General features: G+C 38.6%; 2 protein-coding genes across 5 annotated transcripts in view; one reads left to right on the top strand and one right to left on the bottom strand.

Annotated features, from left to right (window-relative positions):
* The first annotated feature begins 28 nt into the window (after positions 1–28).
* On the top strand, positions 29–17,183 carry HENMT1 (HEN methyltransferase 1). Of its 2 annotated transcripts, XM_064455643.1 has the most exons (8): positions 29–1,314; positions 3,930–4,077; positions 6,937–7,059; positions 8,009–8,121; positions 9,284–9,418; positions 9,821–10,003; positions 11,649–11,826; positions 13,752–17,183. In XM_064455643.1, the coding sequence occupies exons 2-8, from the start codon at positions 4,060–4,062 to the stop codon at positions 14,178–14,180; spliced, it is 1,179 nt and encodes a 392-aa protein (XP_064311713.1). In that variant the 5' UTR covers positions 29–1,314; positions 3,930–4,059; the 3' UTR covers positions 14,181–17,183. The 2 variants fall into 2 exon arrangements, with proteins under 2 accessions (XP_064311713.1, XP_064311714.1); XM_064455644.1 differs by lacking the exons at positions 29–1,314; positions 3,930–4,077 and adding an exon at positions 6,132–6,270 and having other exon boundaries at positions 6,931–7,059.
* EEIG2 (EEIG family member 2) overlaps positions 13,843–21,982 on the bottom strand; it is a 33,936-nt gene continuing 25,796 nt past the window's right edge. Inside the window, exon 11 of one of the 3 annotated variants that reach the window (XM_064455646.1) lies at positions 13,843–13,965. In XM_064455646.1, the coding sequence (XP_064311716.1) occupies positions 13,941–13,965 (25 nt within the window). In that variant the 3' untranslated portion in view covers positions 13,843–13,940. Of the gene's footprint in view, positions 13,966–19,078; positions 21,625–21,982 lie in introns of those variants that run through there. The other 2 variants (XM_064455647.1, XM_064455645.1) reach the window with 2 other exon arrangements.

Genomic DNA, 21,982 nt, shown 5'->3' with positions numbered 1-21,982 from the left:
TCGCGGGAGAGCGCGGCGGCACGAGGCGGGGGCGGGTAGCGGCCAGGGCGCCTGTTCCCCCGTGGGGATTGGCTGGCTCGGCCCCTTCCCGCGGTAGAGCGGGTGGCTCCTCCTCCTCCTCTTAGCCGGGCGCCTCACGGGGCCGTGGGGGCCGGCCGCTGCCGAGAGCTGCGCTGTCCCTCACCCGAGGCTGGCTCCCGCCGTGGAGCTGCCCCGAGCCGGGCGGCGCCTGACGGCCAGGCCGCGGGCCCTCCGGGCGGGGAGTTCCCGGCCGAGAGAAACGAGGCGGCCCTGCGCTGTGCCGGGGACAGCCGCTGCACCTTAACACGAGGTCCTCAGCCAGCATCTTGGCAAGCTCGGAAATTGGTCCCATCGGTCGCCCTTGTCGTTGGTAACGAGTGAGCACCAGCCACCTGCTTGCGCCTCCACACGAACGGAGAAACTAAGGCACAGCGACAGAGTTGTTCAGTGTGCAGGAATCTCGGGTGGAGAAGCGAGTGTTGATGGCTGCACGGCCAGGATACATCCAAGCCTATCCACTTGAAACTAACGCTGGTTACGAGGCCTGCTCCTCTGGCTGGGACCTGACCACGGTTGGGCAGCTTCTCAGAATCTCATCCTACACCAAGAAAACTGTAACTATCCCCTGCTGCTAAATTCAAGCCAAACACCTCTTTCTGAAACGAGTAGCACCACATACATAGGCCAGAACAATCAGAATTAGGTTAACACATTTGAAAACAAACAGCTGGATTTAAGAAAGTAACTGTCTACATTTAGATGCTAACAGGTAACAGATGAAAGATAGAATCCTCCAGTTTTGCCTGAAATGTATCTGCTAGATGAACTGAACTTGAATTTTCAGATTACGTTTAACACATTATTGAAAAGTTTCCAGCAGGTTTTGAATTACATGCCTTTTTGCAAAAGCAAAAAACCTAGTTGTATACTTCGGTATCAAGCTTTAACCTTAAGTACAGAAGGGAGACTGAATGCATGACATAGAAGAATTGCCAAGTAATTCTAAACGTCAGATGAATGCAAAAAAAAAACAACCCACAAACCTGAAAGTCCACCAAAATGACTGCAAACTGAGAAAAATACATTCAATTGTACATACGGAGAAGGGTTCCACGTTGCTGAAACAGGTACCAGGGAGAAGCTGGTTTGGAAGACTCCATGGAAGTAGTATTTCTACATGTGGGCTATTTAAAACTAATTCAGATTTTTAATTTAAAAATCAGGAGAAAATACTGCTGGAAGTAACATTAGAAAGCCTTCCCTCTTCATTACACACTGAAAACCTGAGAAATGGTAATTAACCTTTGTTACTCTGGCCCTTGAATGTACCTTAGAGCTTGTACTACAGTAGAAAAGTGCTTTTATCAGGGTCCTGACAGTTAACAGTTCCTCTGAGCTGCCTGTTCTGCTGTCTAGGCTCTTCACTGCTCTTATCTAAGAATAACTACACCAGCCTCCTTTTGGCCTCCTCTTCCCATCTTGGCCAATTTCCAAACATGTTCACAAAACCATCATTACTTACCACAGGAATCTACCATCTTGATGCAGTAAATATCTATTTAATAATCTCATATGAAATGAAAGAACTAATCACAAAATTAATTCTGAGAAAATGTCCTTAGTAAAGTAATCTTGTTCTGGAGACAGCTAGAGTAATAACTTTTCTTTGAAGCTGAGTGGGGTTTTTTTGTTTAGGGTATCCCTGACAATTTGAGTGCTTCCTTAATTTGTCTTCTGTAATCACTTCAAGACAGCCTGTATTTCTGTTATAATACCCACATTGTGTTTTCATGCATTTATCTTTTCCTGTTTGCATATTTAGTCAATATGTTCCAAAACCTCAGTGTTTTTCCTCTGTATAACATTACAAGCCGGTCACAGCCGGGTTCCCCAGGGCTCAGTGTTGGGGCCAGTCTTGTTTAATACCTTTATCAATGATCTGGACGAGGGGATCGAGTGCACCCTCAGTCAGTTTGCAGATGACACCAAGTTGGGTGGGAGTGCTGGATCTGCTCGAGGGCAGGAAGGCTCTGCAGAGGGACCTGTGCAGGCTGGATCCATGGGCCGAGGCCAATCGTGTGAGGTTTAACAAGGCCAAGTGCCGGGCCCTGCCCTTGGGTCACACCAACCCCAGGCAACGCTCCAGGCCTGGGGCAGAGGGGCTGAAAAGTGCCCAGCAGAGAAGTCCCTGGGGGTGCTGGCTGACAGCCGGCTGGGCATGAGCCAGCAGTGCCCGGGTGGCCAAGGAGGCCACCAGCCCCCGGGCTTGTGTCAGCACTGGTGTGGCCAGCAGGAGCCGGGCAGGGATGGGGCCCCTGTGCTCGGCCCTGGGGAGGCCCCACCTCGAATGCTGGGCTCAGGTTTGGGCCCCTCGGGACAAGAAGGCCCCTGAGGGGCTGGAGCGTGTCCAGAGAAGGGCAGCGGGGCTGGGGCAGGGTCTGGAGCACAAGTGTGCTGGGGGGCGGCTGAGGGGGCTGGGGGGGTTTAGCCTGGAGAAGGGGGGGCTGAGGGGAGCCCTTCTCGCTCTCTGCAGCTGCCTGAGAGGGGCTGGAGTGAGGGGGGGGGTCGGTCTCTGCTCCCAAGTCACCAGTGATAGGACGAGAGCAAACGGCCCCAAGCTGCGTCAGGGAAGGTTTAGATTGGAGATTGGGAAAAAGTTATTTCCCCAAAAGAGTGGTCAGGCACTGGCACAGGCTGCCCAGAGAGGTGGGGGAGTCACTGTCCCTGGGGGTGTTCAAAAAACACGTAGACATGGCACTTTGGGACATGGTTTAGGTGGCCTGGTGGTGTTGGGTGATGGTTGGACTTGATGATCTTAGAGGACGTTTCCAACCTTAATAATTCTGTGATTACATTTTTGTAGTTCTTATGCAGTCCCTCTTTGACGGCGATGCTGAAACCATTGATGTAGCTGCAACGTATAAATTAATTTGCTCAAAATTAGATTTTCTTACCTCAGGCATCCCAGCTTGTCTTTACACAGAATAGAGCCAAAGGGGAAAAAAATAAATTGACCAGGAGGTAATTTTCCCTTGCAAACCGCAAGTACTATATATAATTATGTAAATATAGTGATCTGTACCTAAGAGCCTAGCCTCACTTCTCATTCACACAGATTAATTCTGAATTTTCTCAAATGGGCCTAATCTGTTATTTGAGGATGAGGAGAAAGATACTAGCACTTAGTCACTAAACATCCTCTGAATCTGGTTTGAAAGGAACGGTTGTCAGCTTTTGAATTACAAATTAAGCAGTATTGCTGCATGTATTTTCCTGTCAAATATCACTGTGGACTTGTGTCTTCTGGCAGTAGCACCAGACTAGATTTCTTCTGCTATCACATTTAATTATATGTACTGCAACTTTAAAGGGAAAGTACAGGAATTGCATAGTTGTCTTTAACATCGCAATTACAGAAGGAAAAAATAAGTCTCTGCAGTTCAGTATTTCTTGATTCATGACTTTCTACTGTAAGATGCTGTTATTTCAGTATAGTCATATAATTACTTGCTCTCAGTACGGTACAAAAGTAACATGCTTCTCTAAAAAGAACCTGCTTAATTTGTGGGCATATTGAACTGAACAGAACTTGAATATTCACTTTGAAATTACAGATTGTAATGTGAAAAATACCTTTGAACTGAAGTTTCTGAGGAACCTCATTGACCTGGACCTCCTTTGGAGCAGGGGCTTGCACTAGATAACCTCTAAAGGCCCCTTCCAACATCAACTATTCTATGATTCCTTGAGATTGTTAAGTAGATGTACCACTGCATAAGGAAAAAAAGCCCTGAAAAATTTAGACAGACTAAATAAAATATTTTTTTTTGCAGAGAGAGAACAATTCAAAAAAATTATTTGATGTAATGGAGAATAATCAGAAGAATTTTTCAGACCTTTTTTTCTAGCAAGGAAAATATCAAACACCCTGGAGTCAAAGCAGATTGTCCAGCTTAAAACTGCTAATAGCACTCTCCATCTCTTCTATGCTACTGATCCTCAAAAGATTGTCTCTCCAATCCTATTTCACCACCTAATATGGAACAATCAAAAAAGGTATTTATGTGGTTATATTGTTTGATAATGGAGAATTAAACATCCGATAATTCTGAAGGTTTCACTTAACAGCGGTACATTTTGGGCTGAAGTCTCACAAACTATTAGGAAATCATATAAATTTATGATGTGTTATGAATTTACTTTTACTGTGTATTGTAACTTTACTACTGTTCTTCCCTATACTTATTTTTTTTGTTCTTAAGTATGTCATACTGAATTCTGAGTAGGATTTTACAGGATACCAGAATCTGTAGCATTTTAAGCCAGGAAGTTGAAGACTTCTATTAATAAAGTTTACAATATCTCTCTGAGATATAAAAATATTATGCATAGTTTATAGATTGCCTGAGACATAAGTACTAAATGATAGTTCAAGGATAAATAATGACTCAACAGCCAAAAAGAGCAACTGAGTTATAAAACAAAGAGCCTCCAGCCTATATATTTTTTTCTTGCACAAGGTATGCATGCCCTTATTTCAATTACACTGTATTTTCTTTTATAAAAAGCAAAAACCTAAGTAAATAGTAAAAATCAATTTACTAGACTAGTCAAAGGGATTTAATGGGAATTATTCCCCATAGAAACATAGCTTCTGTGCATGGACAAATTCAGTTTTGCGGGTCTCTAAATCTAGTTGGGGAAAAACCCCTATAAAATAATTGACCAGGTAGCATATATACTTTAAAATAAACTTCCTATATAAATAAAGATTGCTAATATTACAACACTTATTTAAAACCTGTTTGCAATCCAAACTGACTGAAATAGCAACTCTCAGGCTGCCTTACCTGCATACGCTGTTGTTAGCACTTCACTGCTACAATGGTATAAAAAGAAGTGCAAAATTTTAGAGACGGCTCCCTATTGTTCTACTAATAAACCCAAATGAATATAAAGAAAAGCTAATTGCCACTGTATTCCAAACCCTGAAAAACAGAGAAGCTCAAACAGAACGGAACGGAACCATTCCAATAACTTTAAATTTCTGAAAAAATGTCTGGATTGCCAGTTTGCAAGCGCACTTACATAGCTTTCCTAGCTGTTGAGAGAACGACATAGCTAACCTGCTGTTAACGGCGTATGCTCTGTCTAGGCCACATCCCGCAAAACTTCAAATCTTAACCAAGATTCAAGTTTAAGCCATCACAGGCAGATATGAGCATATAGATTTCCAGTATTTTCTGAAAACTAAACCAAAAAGCACTGAATTGTTGTCTAACTTAGTTAACAAATTTTCTTAACCCTCACTGCCACCAGAATCCTCCTTTCTTCTCACTATACACTACACTTGTTATGTAGCAGCTGCACCCTGTGATGAGGAAAACATCTTACATGTGAACAGAAAAAGTAACATGAGATTTGGAGCCATGTTTTCCTTTCTGCTCACTGTGCATCCAGCTGCCTGCTCTTTGACAGACAAATCTTGCCTAAATGTGGAAAACACTTAATGAAATCCCACAAAAGACATCGATTTTCTCTTTTTGTGGTCCCTACCCCACTCACCCTGGCAGAGCTTTTTCATGCATGTCACGACTGGAGAATAACAACCACGTCTGGAGGCAGGAGCTGTACTGAGTCATTTAGAACCTAAAAGACGTAGCATAAGGAGTAGTGCGATTTTTTGCCTTTTAGTTTAAAGATTTGGGGCACCACCGCCCCACAGCCCTCAACAATCACCTTTTAATTACAGAGGGAGGCTGGCACAGGCAGAGAGAAATACAACAAGGGGAGCTTTGGGTGCTTATGTGATGCTTGTCTACCGTCTCGCACCGAGGAGGATTAGAGGGCGTCCCCCCGCCTTAGAAGATGTAAATAAACGTCCTGCCGTGAGGAGCGGTAGCCTCGGGCGAAGGCTCTCCGCTGGGAGGCCGCCCGCCAGCTCGCTGCTGGCTGACATTTCCCGAAAACGCCGAAGCGTTTCGTGCTGGACGGGGCAGCTTTGGCTCGGAGAGCCCTCCGCGCCCGCCCCAGGCCTTGCGGGGAGCAGAGCGAGCGGCGCCGCCTTCCTTCGGCGCCCCGGCCGAGGGCCGCTCCGCGGGGGGGGCGCCGCTCCGCCGTAGCCGGCAGAGGGCCGGGCTGGCGCTGCGCGGCTGAGGAAGGCTTCTGGCAGCCTGCGCCGACGTGGCTCCCGTGGAGCTCGCTCATTAACGCCTTGTTCTGGGGCTTCGTGGGGATATTTCTTCTTAAGTATGTATGTAGTTTAAAATGTCGTTTTTAAGAAAAGGTGGGAGAGCTGGAAATGCACTAATGGTTATTACTCTAATACCACGTTGAATTATTTATAGATTACTTATAAAGATTTATCTCATAGTAAATCTAAAGTTAAGGCCTAGCAGAAACTTTCGTCTTGCACAATTAGTCAGATATTTCCTGCTAGGTGTTACGTTGTAGAAATTGTAGTGAGCCATATGTGTACTAATCTTGACATAAAGTAATCTGATTTGTAAAATAAAGCAAATGATAGATTTGGGACAATAAATCAGGCACCTGAGTGAGAAATTATTTTTCTGCATGTGCCAGAAAAGCTAAGGAAGATTAAACATGTTGCAGTTGTGTAAATACTACATAGGTGTGTTGGATGGAGAGCAACAAGTTACAAAACTTGCTTTTTTATGATTGTACATTATTTATAATTGTTTATGAAAATGTGATTTACATGGTTATATATGGAGGGAGCAGCTAGTGCCTGACTTTGCTAATTCCTATGTTTTTGTCATTCTCACAATAGAACTGGGGTCAGGTCTACCCCTGCTTAATTGTGAATTCGATGCCACTGAAAACAGCCAACTCTGTAATTTGATATGTTACAAAGTACTTTCAGAAAATAAGTTAACTTTTTTATTTTAGCATTAGCAAAATATGGATAAGAACTTTCAAGAAGAACGGCTGACAGCAATTATTAAATTTACACCTCCTTTGTACAAACAACGCTACCAGTTCGTTAAAGATTTAGTGGGGAAATACAAACCTAAGAAGGTTGGTATGTTTTGTCTTTTCATATTATGAATTTGAAAAAAGCCAGTATTAGGTATGTCAGGAAGGCAGGAAATGCCTAGATAAACTGCTGACCTAATTACTGAATTGATGAGAAATACACCTGCAGTGTGCTCACATATTCATACCGCTATGAGGTTATGGCACAATAATCTGCTTTTAAATAGAACGTGTTCAGGAGTGTTACGTCTGTAAAGGTTTGATTTTTCTGATTTAGGATGTGAAATGGAGAGGTGTAAACTTTCTGTTTACCCACAGGGTAGAGGTAAGCTGAATAGAAACTGTTCAGGGTTTTCACGCTGAGTGCTGAGTAGTGTGCTTGCACCTTGACTTAGCCTGAGAAAGAACAGTGGGGTTTGGTTTGTGTACTCAACTACCTCTTAAGCTTCCAGGAAGGAATATCTGTTATATATCGTACTTTGTGGGCTGAATATCCCCAGCCTTCCCCACTTAAAAATCAGGCTGAGCCTGTAAACTTGTTTTATGCAGATCCTTTGTTGCTAACCTGGCTGCTGGGGAGCCTGTTCTCAGTGTTTTGGATGGAGAGTGGGCCAGGGAAAAGTAGTGGTGAATGTGAAAATTGCTACAGCTGTAATACTTAAAAATCATGCCTTACAGTTATTTGAGGGAACATGCCTTCATGTGGAAGACATTCTCCAGAGTCAGTGGGACGTTCTACATGTACTTGTTGATAGCTGTAACAACAAAAGGTTAATCCATTTAAAACATCTTGTAGGATCATCTTATCCATTTTAAAAAAGAATTTTCAAATCCTTGTCTATCCTGCTTGCAACTGTATATTTTATGTTGTGAAATGCTTTATCATTAAAATGTTATTTTGACATAGATATGGAAATTCTGCTTTATAAAAGTCTCTGAAATTACTTGGAAATATGCAGCATTTACACATGGTTTAATATCTAATTTACAGGTGGTGGATTTAGGATGTGCTGACTGTACACTTCTCTGGATGCTGAAATTCTGCAGTTGCGTTGAAGTGTTAGCCGGGCTAGATATCTGTGCAAGTGTAATGAAAGAGAATATGTAAGCTCTTCCATTGTGTTAATTTAAGGTTGTATTTGGCTTGACCTAGTGGCATGTTACATAATTTCTTGTCAAGAATTTCAAAATTAAGGTAAACGCAGAAGTACCAGCTTGGCAAATGAGAAGCTATCCACTGTTGTTATTTACTTACTTTGAACCTCTGTCTGGGGACTGCTGGGCTGCAGATGCCCGTAACATCACCTAATGCAGCAAAGGTCCGAGTCATGGAACAGCCCTGGAAGGGTGCACATCTGAGAGATACACTTCTTTTGTAAAGGTGCAGAAGCGTTGTATTAGTAGTACCTGTTTACACTCATGCATGACATTACTGTATGCAAATCCAATTTTTTTTGAAATGTGCATGTAACTGTCTTAGTCACTGTGGTGGGGATTTAATTTTTGTTAATCTTTCAGAAATCGGAAGGTTAACTCAAAGTTTTGTGTCTGGCTTAGAAAGCTCCAAAATGTGAAGTTTATGTGGTCTTTGAAGCATGTGTCAGACTTGTGAGGAACACCAAAGTTTCTGTCTTGGAAACTCATGGTTTCAGTGAATAGGTAGGATCTAGATGGTGACAGTATTGCTTGCTCTTTCTCAAGAATGAAGAAAAGTAGCCTTTTGTTATATTGAATGTTTTATTTTGTGTTTTGTCTGATGCAGTATTTCACAATGAATTTACATACATATTTTGGTTCTCAGTCTGGTGTATTTGGAAAAAAAAAGGTTAATATACTTGCCTAATAACTTCCCCAAAAACCCTTTAAAGCCTGTCTAACCCAGACTTAATGTGTCTAGAGTTGACCTACTATCAGCATTTATCATTTATTATGATATTATTCTGATAATCTGAGAAACCAAAATTCTGATATTCTCAGAAATTACAAGCTTTACAGGTTTTGCAAGTGGCTTGACAGTATAGTGGAAATTTTGGCAAACACGAAGGACAACTTCTGGATTAACTTCTCTGCTCTTTCTGTGCTGTTACAGATAGCCATAAAATTGTTTGTATTAGAAATTCTTTTTTTTATTAAATTCCTGTAAAATAGTGAACCTTTTTGAGATTTACAAGCTATCTATGTAGGGTGTTAGCTAGTTCAGTTACATTGGCAATTTATCTTGTCCTAAGGTCCTTTCTATGACATCATGTTTTTAATACTTTTGTAGGCATAGGTTGTCTCCTCTTCCTGGTGATTATTTGCAGCCGAATGAAAGATCCCTAACTGTTACCTTGCATCATGGTTCAGTTGCGCATAAAGATCCTTGCTTACTTGGTTTTGACTTGGTCACGTGTATTGAACTGTGAGTATCAGGCCAACGTACTATGTTATTCTAAGTTCATTAGGGTTCAGTTTGGAATTTTGTCCGTACTGTAAATAGACTTGATCAAACCTTTCAAGCAGATGAGTAGAGAATGTGACATCTTCTAACTTGGGCTTAAATTAACCATACAGAAAAATTCAAGTGGTGTAAACTTCTGTTGGAAAAAGGTTATTCATGATAAAGTGCAAAATTCAAGAGGAAATTTTGTCGGATGGAAACCTCTAAGCTGCCACTCGGCCACAGTGTCAGTGCTAATATTGCAGAGCTAGGCTTAAAATTACAAGGTACAAGATATGGGTGTGTGGGGTTTCCTTGACTGGTTGTTAAAATCAAAATATAGTAGGGTGTTTTTAAAGACATACATAAACTTATTCTTTACAGAATAGAGCACCTGGAACAATCAGAACTGAAGAAGTTTCCTGAAGTGGTGTTTGGTTTCATGGCTCCAAGCATAGTTGTGATCAGTACTCCAAATTCTGAATTTAACTCTTTGCTTCCAGGAGTGACATCATTCAGGCATCCAGACCACAAATTTGAATGGAACCAAGCACAGTTTCAAAGCTGGTAAGTTTACTGAACATCATGTGCAGACAGCTTTGAGTGCTCAGTAATGTGAGAAAGGAATAGCTGTACATTTTCAGAATGGCTTGTATATGTGGTTTGGTGTCAGTGGAGTTTCACACCTACTGATTTGGTAAAACATTTCTTTGCTGTTACAGTTAAGCATGCTCTGTGGGTTTGCATTTTATGATGGTGGTTGGCTTGCTTTTACTGTAACTGCTGTGCAAAAAATATTTAAAACCTTTACTTTCCTTTTTGTATATGTTTATTACAATTAATGTGTTTGAAGTGTAATGTATTAATTATCCTTTTCACATAATAATACCCTGCAATAGAAATGCTTCATAAAAACCTAAGAAATGCCCTCACTATGTATGGTGTATAATCAAAGCACTCAAATTAGTCCAGACCTTTCCGTAAGAGTACGCAAGCAGATTTATCAAATAATCACAGTAGCAGAGCATGTTGAATAGAGTTAAGGATAGTTTAGTGGATCGTGGCACAATGAAAGATTTTGTGGAAAACACATGTACATGACAGAGGGTTGCCTGAGATGTTTCTAATATCAGTAGATGTAATAAAAACAAAAAGGGAGTGGTGTATACATATGCTGTGATAACATTCAACTGTCAGGCAGTTGTGGAAGAAAATACATGGTATAGTAAAGGATGCCATACCTCAATAGCCAACTCTTGGTCAGAAATCGTCTTCAAAATTTGCACCTTAAATTAGGTTGTTTCTGACTTTAAAGTATGCAGCGATATTTTTTTTTTTTTGAGTATATACTTTTGCAAACCTTGAAGCATATATCTTTCCCTACATAAGGTTACAAAAACCTGCCTGCATTGTTAGCTGAAGGATTAATTCCTTAGAGACCATTTATATGACTTGAAGTAAAGTTTAGATTCTGCTTTTGGATATATGTGATTGAAAATATTGGTATCACTGAAGGGAGTGATATTTTTTGAGCTACAAACATGAAAGTCTTTATGTTCGTTGTAAAATGTAAGTACTGTGGTATTCTCTAAAATACAGATATATTAATTCAGTTTACTGATTTTTCATGGAGAATGATGCAGGTAGGTTGCACCATTTTCGTTCCCTGCCCCATCACTTTTTTTACACAGGCTGATGTCCAGTACTACAAGATTAGTATTCATTTAGATGTCATATACATCGTTGTAGCCTTGATTATGTAGACTTTGCTCTTTATACATTTACAACAAACCTCACTTTTTTTCCCCCCTATTAACTGGTCTCTTGTGGTTTTGGGGTGCATATTTTTTATGGGTTCTTCTCAAATAATTTTATTCTCTAAAACTGGTAGTTTTCAGCTCCCTTTCAGCTCCATTTAAGACAGTGAGTAAGCCACTGTGAATGTGCGTATTCTATGCAGAGTTTTTAGAAATAACAGTAATGTTTCGTTGCCTAAATTATTGATACTAAATGATTCAGACTATGGTAGGCGTATGATTACAGCTCTGATTCAGCAAGTTTTGACAGTGCTTATCTTCAGGCATGTGAGTATTATTAGAGAAATTATGCTGAAGTATTCACAGGCTCAGGGTCTTGCTTCAGTTAGAGAATGCATCTTTATCATATTAAAAGATTAATATTTAGTATGATCAGAATAATTTATCTTTCTTAGGGCTCTAGAGACTGCTGGACGCTATGATTACTCAGTGGAATTTACTGGCGTAGGGCACCCACCAACAGGAATGGAGAATGTTGGATTTTGTACCCAAATAGGCGTGTTTTTTAGGAAATATCCTCAAACCAGTGATTCTGCTCAATCCGAGAAACCCACTGAAGCAGTTTATAAAACAGTAAGTATTGTTTTTCTTCCTTTAGGAGGATGAATAAAGAGTAAAATTTTCTATAACCTGCCTGTGAAGGGTTCTTACCATGGTCTACTGTTGCTGTCCAGTCTTTGCTCTGATTAACACACACCATCAGATCAGAGTCTAAGTTCATGACTTGTGTTTTTAATTGAATAAAGGTCTTTACCTTTTAGGTTATTTGCTAAATAGAGATATGGATAATCATTCTTATTTTAACATACTGTTATCCTTAGAATGAAAATTCTCCGCCAGGTATACCGTGATACTATGTTTTGTAATTGTTCCTCTAATCATTCATTTTTTCATCATGTGGTTGTTGGCACTGACACAGATTTTTCAGACACATAAAACATAAAAAGCATAAAAAAGGATTTGTAGCAGAGTGTATCTTTCGAGGAACGGCATAGTCTTGTCAAATGTATTATCAGAAGGCAGGCATTCCCCAGAAACTGGATTGACAGGCCCTGTTTTGTGGGGTTTGCTTTACTCAGTAGCATTTGATGTTACACCTAAATCTCAGTGTGTTCAGGTAGCCAGTTCTGGTTTTTGCAGAGGCATGGGATCCTGCGAAGTGCCCCATTCTCTGGTGGTTCACATAAAACCTTTTTGTGTTTTAGCACTAAATGCCTTTCACTTTAGATAACATCAGGCAATATTTTTCTGAGCTACTCTGCCATGTGTTGCAGTGCATCACATTGATAAAGCCTAATGCATTTAAGTATCGTGGTATAAATCAAAGGACACTTTTTTCCAGAGATAACATGAAGTAGTAATGCAAAGAGAGAAATATATCGGGGTTGTTTTTCCAGTCTTATGAGATCTTAAATTATTTGTTCCAGTGAACATATTCTAGTGTTTCACTTCTTTGCTTAAAGATCTATAAGTATCTTCGAGGGACTTGTGGATTTCACTGAAGTGAAATGTAAAGTGACATTATGGGAATGTCTTTTGTAGTTTCCAAGCTATGAAGACATTCTATACTTTCGAAATTTCACCTGTCATCTACTGCCCTTAATGGAATCATGAAGTACTCTTCAATGCTCAACAGACTTGGAAGGATGTCTAAGTGACATATATGTACTAGAAACTGCTTTCATTATCTTCTGTTGCAGGGTCATTGTGGAGGGAGTTTTGACATCAGTATCCTTTGAGTTTAAACAAGAGTGTTATATCTCATGTTTCCTGTCGAACCTGGACTACAAAATAAATTTTCATTTTATTATGTAACTAATTTATGGGGAAAAAATCAACATTTCAATATGTAATCAGAAAGTAAGAAACAGTTGTAGACTGGAACTTCAGTAGTAGGGTGTTGGTATAAAGCACTTCCTAGTAAGCTAGTGGGAATGAGATTGCCTGCCTAGTTTCTTTAATAGCCTTGGAGTATAGCTCAGTGCAGAACACTCTTTGCTCTGAAAACAACTACAGGTTCAGACTTTAATGTCACAATTCAATTTTTAGCATTCTCTGCATCAGTGAGAGCATATTTAATTAACACAGAATCCCAGGTTGGAAGAGACCTCAGGGATCACCTAGTCCAACCTTTCTGGGAAGAGCACAGTCTAGACAAGGTGGCCCAGCACCCTGTCCAGCCAAATCTTAAAAGTGTCCAATGTGGCCAAGTCAACCCCTTCCCTGGGAAGATTATTCCAATAGTTGACTGTCCTCACTGTGAAAAATTTTCCTCTCATGTTCCATTGACTTATCTAATTGCCATTGTAGTTGTAATATATAAGATCTAGTCACATTGTCTAGTTTTCCTGTTCTTTGAAAATTTTTAAAGTAATAAGCAAACCAGGATTGAATAAAAAATTAGGTTTGCATTTTAGAAGCTCTTTTTGACAAGCAAATGTTAAAACATGAGCCTATGATCATGATAAGCATTTTATGTGTTCTTGTATGTTGTAAAGGTCTTCAGAGCCGTGTATCCAAGTCTTAAAGATGAGAAGTACCTGCAGAATGCAGTGGTCAGTGAAGTTATTTTCACAGCACAAATCATAAAGCGAAGTCTGCTGGACCGTTTAATGTCAGAACATGAAGAGTATAACGAGGATCCTACTGAGAGAAAATCCGAATTCCAACCTTCAATAAAGTGTTTTTCAGAAGATCTTGAAAAACTGGTTGCTGAAAAAGGCGTGGAACAATTTGTCAATGGAAATACTGTTTATATACCTCTTACAACAATCTTTTCTTTTCCCAAAGTGAATCAACTTTGTGGTACCTTCGAGAAGTTTTGCAAGCTTATTGCTGGCAAGGTCACACTGAGCAGTGATGGTTCTGCTGTGCTGGTCAATACTGAACATGAAAACGAAGAGCATGAGATTGCAGATTTATCATAGCAAGTTCAGTTAAAGTATTTTTTTAGTAGCGGTCAAATGGTGTGTTCTGTATGCTGGCTAGAACTACAAAATATTTTCTAAACCTTCCAGTATTCATCCATCAACGCCTCTGACAAAGATCATGGTAACTGGTAGGGTTCTGAAGTAGAGTATCAAGGGCTAAAAGGAAAGAATTCATTCCTGTGAAGAAAAACTTTTAAGTCTTTCTGTTTGTTTTCTGTTACCATATTGTAGCTATCATGACTAGATTCTTTTTTGTAATCTTCTGGTAGCTCCAGGGAGAGTTGATGATAACACAGAGCTATGTTGTTGCACTGATTAATATGCATCAGACATAGCTTTAAGGCAAGTTTTTTTTCTTCATAGATTAAAATTTATAGATGCCTTTTTCAAGATGAGCAGATACTTGGACTTCGTGAAACCCAGCTATTGTTCCAGATAAATTGGAATATGGCAAAACATTTATAGCTCAATAAATTCAATACTGGGGAAGACTGCCATGATGTTGGATATCAGGTGGGAGGAAAAAAACAGGTAGATTTAGCTCTATTGTTTTATCCAGTTTCTTGATAACTACTGCTTGGGAAATTACTTGCACCCTGTAACTTTCTAGAAGCTGGATTTAATTAATTTGAAACTGGTTGCTTTGACTATTTTTGAAAAAATAATTTAAAAAATCTGTCATTGTGAATGCTAAACTGGCCTCTGTGTACCCGAACAAAAATTGTGTTTTCACGTGCAGCTGTTGTCCAAAAAGTCTAGATATATTCAGCAGAAATGAAAAGCAGAGATGTTAGAGCTAGTAGAGCTTACTAGCTTGGCCGGGGTGACTTCCTCTTAAGTAGAGCTGAACTGTATGTGTAAATGCACAGTAAGCAAATGTTAGGTTATGGACTTGCGAAGACAGAAATTTTGAAGGATGCACAGGATTGGCTTGTTCATATAGAATTAATCAAGCAACACACTGCAGTTCTTTCGAAGTTTTTTCACATACCCGATTTTTTTCTTAACTAGTAATTTTACTATCTCAACTGAGTAGTTCTTGTGAGCAGAGAGATGGTTAATTAAAAGGCCTCATTCTGTGCATGTTTCACACTGTCGCTGGCAGATTGAAATGAGCTAGTGTTATCAGAACTGACTTAATATTTCTGAAAAATGAAAGTTTTGCAACTTTCTGAAAATAAAATTCTGTGTAAGGGCTGGCTGTTTCTTAAAGAAGATGGCTACTTTCTACCTTCTACATTTTTCAAAATAACTTTTAAATTATTAAGGTGAACTCAGGCAAACAGAAAAGGCAGCCGCAATTCTCTGAATTGAGAAACAGTACAGAATCTATGTAACAGGTTGACTTTTAGGGAAAGAAGAATGGTCTGCAGTGCTCTATCATACTGTATGATTAAAAAATGCTTACTTAGTAAGCTTTGTCTTTTGTGGGAGATTTTTACTCCTACAACAGATAGACATGGATTATTGGAAATTATCACAGTATTTATAATTAAAGAATTTAATTCAAAGTCATCTTAACACAATATTTAGAATGGTTTTCCTTTTTTTGACATTGTGATATGAACCTGCCATAGCTGGTATGTTAAAATGTATGTAAAATTCAGAGTTGGTAAATGTTCTTTACACACTAGTAAGTATAGCTGTTTGAGAATAGCATTGATTTGTTATTAGAAAATTTCTGTGCGGTTCACTATATGGTTTACTGTAGTTAGAAGATTTTTGGACCACAGAACAACTTCTTGTGTCATTCCTTTTTGAAAATTTTATCTTTAATGTACTATATAGCATGATCACTTTAAAATGAGGAAAAGGGAAGAGGAAGGGAACTTGTCAGATTTGGAATGATATTTGACTTGAATTTTGAATCCACGTAGCATCTGATTACAGCAATGTCTTGTGAACAGACAAGACTGTCTATGAATACATGCTGCTTTTTCCTCAAAACATTATATGCTTAACGTTCTGTAGCTATATTTGGAAAATGGTTTATGTGACTATTTGGTGGACTGATGTGAAGGGGCCTAAACCATAATCCAGTTTTTAAGGGGTTCATGGATCTTCTCCCCCTTTTTGTAAATGGGTTTTCTTTTTAATGAAACGTTGGCAAGTATCAATTTTTACATTCTTGCTTGGGCCCTTCCTGGGGAAAAGCTAAAGTCAAACTACAGCTGTTTGGCCTGATCTGTTTCCAGTGTTCCTTAGTATACATATGTGTACTGGAACCGGAGACCTGTTACACAGCATATACAGAAGTGTGATTTAGAATATATACATTTTAACTGAGACTGCTAGCTTTTACAAAAACGAGGTATGCTATTTTGTGTGCCAGCTTGCCACATTTCCACTGGCTTAATCAAATTTTAATCAAGATTTTCACTGAAGTACTGAATTAACTGTTTTTTTTCAGGAGCGGTTTAACTCTCACAGGATTCACTGTGCACAGCTCTTCATTATCAGGTTGGTTATTTGGTTAAATTATTATACATATTTGTGAATAAACACAGTGTTTATTTTGTCCCATTTAAACCTGCAGTTTGACCAAGGTCAAATCTGATGTCTCAAATCAGGATGATAAAAGGAAGTTTATGAAGATGAAATGTTTTAGACTTGAGGTAATATCACTGACCAGCAGATGGCACAGATATCTCAAAAAAGATCAACCATAGGTTGTTCAAAACTGTAAAATCCAAATGCAGATTTAAAAAAAAAAAAAAAAATCCCACCTCCAAACACCACCACCACCAAACCTACAAACCAAAAGCACCGGTTCAGTATCCTGAATATAAGGGATACAATAGCTATTGAGCAAGCCAGTAGGGATTGATTATGGCCAGAATAGCTGAACAGAATGTTTCTGATCAGTGTTTTAAATTAATAACAACAAAGTAAGGAAGTTATAGAAATAAATTGTAAAAATAGCCCGTCGCTCATTTTAATAAATAAAAAACTGCCCAGTTGTGAGAGCTGGAGGAGTTAATTGTCTGTCTCCCCAGAGACTTCTCAGAGAAACGGATCTTAATGCAGCTAAACTTCTGATGTGTTTCAGTCCTGTCTCCCATGGGTTTCCATGGTATTAGGCTCTATTCCATACTTGTTAGCATTATGTTGATAAATGAAGTTTGGATCATTCAGTTACAGCTGGATTATTTGTAACTCATAATAGTTTGGGGACTTTTATTTTTCTATTTAAACATAGGAAGGGGCTTCTGAAATCACAGAATTATTCTTACACAAGAGTCCTTTACGCTTTCTTCCCCATTCACAAAACAAACACATTTTAATGCAGTCCTGTATACAAGCGGTTCACTGGGAACATCCCTAAAATAAAATGCACTGACACTAGCATGTGAAATGAAAATAACCTTTCCTACAGAAAGACTAACAAATGTATTAAGATGTGATTGCCTTTCCCCTTCTTGTTGCCAGATTGCACTGTGAGGCTATACAGGACTTGAATCAACTAATCTGTCACAGAAACTTGTAGTGGTGCAACAGCTGGGAAGAGGAGAGCAGGCAAGAATGAGCAGTTGGGTGGGGAGAAGGCAGAACTACTTATTTTACCTCAAGAATTACAGAAAGTAATTTTTCCCCATGCTAATCTTTGTGTTGTTTTCCCGTGTCAGAAAGTCCACAGAATGCGCGTAAGCGTTCAGTGACAGCATTTGAAGTTCTGGTACTTCATATCTCTGCTCCCCCCCACCCCACCCCGGCAGTAGTAAGGGAAACTTTTTTCCTGTACCACAAAAATAGTTTTACCTTGGTATATTACATATGTGTATGCAACAGTGGTGCACAGACTTATTTTCATCTCTGAGCCTTATTTTCATTTATGAGATGTTTTCCTTCCAGATTAAAGACCACCATGTCTAACTGCCATATTTCCGTTACAAACATGTGTCACTGAAACAGTAAGAAAACTCACAAGCAGAAAAAGCCAATCATTGAAAGGAAAAAAAAAAAACCCAAAACCTAGTGGTAACAGTTGCAGCTGGTGGTATTTAGCAAGGTGACTAGCATCTATGAATGTTTTACGTATATACATGTATACTTCATATTTCTGAGAGAACTCTCCACTGGGAGGTCTTTACCTGGAGGTTTGTTTGCTGATGAGATTTGCCTTTTATTCTGTACAGAAACTGTTGATCCATAAAACCATAGGAGACCACAACCCACAAAAGAAATTTGAGGGTATTCTGCTGAAATGTTTTAAAAATTTTCTTCTTTTTTAGATTGAAACATAGCTGAGACTGGAGTTGGTTATACATGGTACAGCTACTTCTCTTAACCCTCACTGTACAACTGATTACTGAACTGATCAGAGTGCCAAATAGTTTGTACTCTAATTACTGCAATTTCACCAATCTAGTTGTTTTTATGCAAGAACAGGTGCCTACTGCAGTATCAAAAAGCTTGGTTATTTTGAATGCATTGATAAGAAAAGAAATACCACAAGTAGTTTTGTTAGAAAAATAAGAAGGTAATTTGCGAAGTTACACAAAATGTATGAAAAGTTTAAGTAGTAGTAAATCTTTACGCTCGACTGAGGAGGATTAATTTTGTCATTTGCAAGGTGAAGAAGGACTATACGCAGTGCCCTCACTTCCCCTAAATTCTGCTAGTTGTGGAATCTGCTTAATAATTAACCCACCAATATGCCCCACACTTTATTTATTTTCATTTGCATAAGATGGATATACTACTTTTCTTCTCCAGGAGACAGATAAATAACTATGTACTAGCAACGGTGCCATTAAATACTTTGTGGATTAGAGATGAAGTTTAACAAGCTGCAGAGGTGAAGTTTGAAAAGCAGTAGAGAAACGGAGATGGACACAAACTTCCATTTAAGTTTTTCATTTTTGCATTAAAAGATACAATTATTTAGAATCATATCCCAAGCTGAAGACATGAGTTTATTGAATGTCTGAGACATTTGCATTTAAATACAGTTTTAAAAAGCAACCAAAAAACCCCAACAAAACAACCAACCACCAACACATCCTGAACAGTTTACTATAGGAGAGTCTCCAGTATACTATTACACAGTTTACAAAGAAGGAAATACTATATCTAAATATAAGGGTTATGTTCCACTTAAAATATGCACAATTAGAGAATCGCTTCATAAAGCACTGTAACTGAATGTGAGAACAATAAATTATTAGAATACAATTTTATTAAAGCTTGATTTCCATGTAAACTTCCCTCCTATTTAAAAGATCCGCTCAGGCAAGAAAATAATTGTTTTCTAGTAAGCAAAATATCTAATCTATGGCAGTTAGCTGCGTCTTTTAACATAGAATACACATCTTGGCTATGGAAATTCCCTAAAGAATTACGTAAGTAGCTGAACAATGTTTTTTTAACAGTCTGTTTTCCTTAAACTATGCCTATTTTTCCTAGTAAACTTAGGTAAACTACTATCTACTACTGGTTTTAATAGATTTGTCAACAAGTGTGCTAAAGAGTACTGAAAGCAAGTTAATTTATTCAAATTTCATGCATCTTTGGGCTTGCAGTAGGATTTTTTTGGTAAAAATTAGTTATTTAACAGGAAATGAAGCTATCATGCTCTGAGAGACAGTTGTATACTAGCAGTTACATAGTTGCTGTTTAAAAGTCCTGTGGAGGACAGAAATGGATAATACCACACTTCTATTAACAGCAGCTAAAATATAATCTTTTTTAATTAATTCTTTTACCCATTAAAACACTTCAAATAGGTTAATAGTAGGAAATAAAAGTATTTAAGTACCATAACTGAGAAATAGCTCATATTAAACATATTCAGTAACACTACTCAAGCTTTAAGATCTGAAATTTCCTTTAAAAACACAAATAAAAATTAGTTTAATAACTCTACTGTGGATTTGTGGAAAACAAAGCCTACTCTTTCCTAATTTAACCTATTAAATATGGTCTGCTTATACTTCAATAAAAAGATGTCAAACATCACTCCGAGCAGAATTTGAAGCATTCAGAACTTTCAAAAAGGGCCACACTATTTCTATTTTGATTTAATCCAAACCTTACAGGTAAACAATACAACTAATCATAACAAAATTAAGGTCATTTGCAGTTTGCAATTAAATACAGCAGAGCCAAGCTGAATTAGAACTGTTCACCTAACACATCCCTTTAAATACCATTCTTTCATAATTCTCAATTAAAATCTTAAGAGATCTTCCATCTTTCCTCCCTGCCAGGCAAATTGCTCTTTGTGCAAATTTAAATACAGTACATTGACCTTAATGGAATAGTGGACAGATAATGAAGGAATAAGTGTTCAACAAATCTGCTGCCCAGTAAGATTTTTTCAGAGTGCAGAGTATGCCTACAATAAAGTGCTTCTCTTAATAAGTTATATTGATAATAGTGTAGATATTTACCTAGTTTTAAAGCTTATATTGCTTAGTAAGTAGTTTCCCCTGTACCTCCCCAATCCCCCAAGGCACATTCAAAACACAAGCAAAGCATTATCTGTGAAGGATTAAGCTACAATAAAAAGTTGTAAGTGGTAAACTACTGACTAGGTTTGTAAACAGTACCATCCCACTGAATCTCAAGGTTCATGCATTATTGAAGTGAGTTTCTGTGGAAGCAGCTTTTGAACTCCGGATTTAACAATCAAGCCAGCTTTCTTGATAATACACTACTCTGCCTTCATATCTTGATGTGGAATGCCACTTCTTTTGCCACTTGCATGAAAACAGATGTCACATTTGATGCATTTAACCATCTAGACTTCATTTTCAAGTAACACAACTGATTACTGGCTAGTTTAGATCTATTTGGTTTTGTGTTTGGTGGTTTTTTTTTTTTTACTGCATGTGAAGTTAACCTCTACTGTTCAAGCTTAAAACAAAGTTATGCTCAGTAAGTACTCTTAATAGACGGCTGGGCTGTTCTGTGGAGGCCTTCATCTTGGCTTGGCATGAATCTTGATATAAGTAATTAGCTTCTGTAAGACTAAAATGGCAGGTAGGATCAAATCAAGTAATTAATTTCTTCAGGTTCATTTAAAACCAACTTTTAGAAGCTTCTTTAGAAAAGAAGTTACAAGCAAAGTACATCACCCCAAGTGGTGTCCTGTATAAAATACTGAAATGGGACTCACTCAATTGTGCTTCCAAAAATGTTTCACACAACTTAAAAAGCGAGTAATTCCAATAATATCAGGTAGACCTTAGAAAAACAGTACAAGTGCTCACAAGGTATACATAGCCTTCATACCACAGGAGATGAAGCTCTATGAGCAAGAGGCATTCCATTACTTTTGGGAAAAAAAAAAATCACATTGAGTTCATTTTGGCTTCCACAACTCTTGCAACAGAGCAAACAAAAACAGAAGTATCAATGCCAGAGCTCCAAGTTTTCCTCAGTTGTCGTTCTAGTCTAGCGTTTTATGACCACCTGCTCATATGCTCCAGATCCTACTCTGAAAGAACGTTTGAAAGAAGTTAATTCAATTCCAGTCTAAATGGAAGGTAAATGGCAAGTATCATAGATCAGCAAGCTTACTGTTTAATAAACGCCAACCAACCAACCCCACCCCCCCAAAAAAAACAATAAAAAAACCCCAACCTGCTTGTACCAGAACGGCTAAACATGAAGGGTAGAAAACATGTACAATTACCATGCCACTGAGTAACCTACCATTTAATGCGTTAAAGCATTTTATGTTATACTACAGTCAAAATGAAGAATGATAAATAATGTTACTGAAAAAGAAGTTACTGTTGGACTTCCCTACAGTTCCTTAAACGTTATCTTTTGGGTACCCCTACCACTCCAGT

This window comes from Phalacrocorax carbo, chromosome 6, assembly GCF_963921805.1.
Source record: "Phalacrocorax carbo chromosome 6, bPhaCar2.1, whole genome shotgun sequence".
Classification (NCBI taxonomy): Eukaryota; Metazoa; Chordata; class Aves; order Suliformes; family Phalacrocoracidae; genus Phalacrocorax; species Phalacrocorax carbo.
This window is presented reverse-complemented; position numbering and strand designations above follow the sequence as displayed.

Excerpts from the sequence above, each read along its gene's own strand:
- HENMT1 (XM_064455643.1), top strand. Across the intron at positions 8,122-9,283 it reads AGTGTAATGAAAGAGAATAT|GCATAGGTTGTCTCCTCTTC; the intron begins GTAAGCTCTTCC and ends ATACTTTTGTAG. Across the intron at positions 10,004-11,648 it reads CAAGCACAGTTTCAAAGCTG|GGCTCTAGAGACTGCTGGAC; the intron begins GTAAGTTTACTG and ends TATCTTTCTTAG.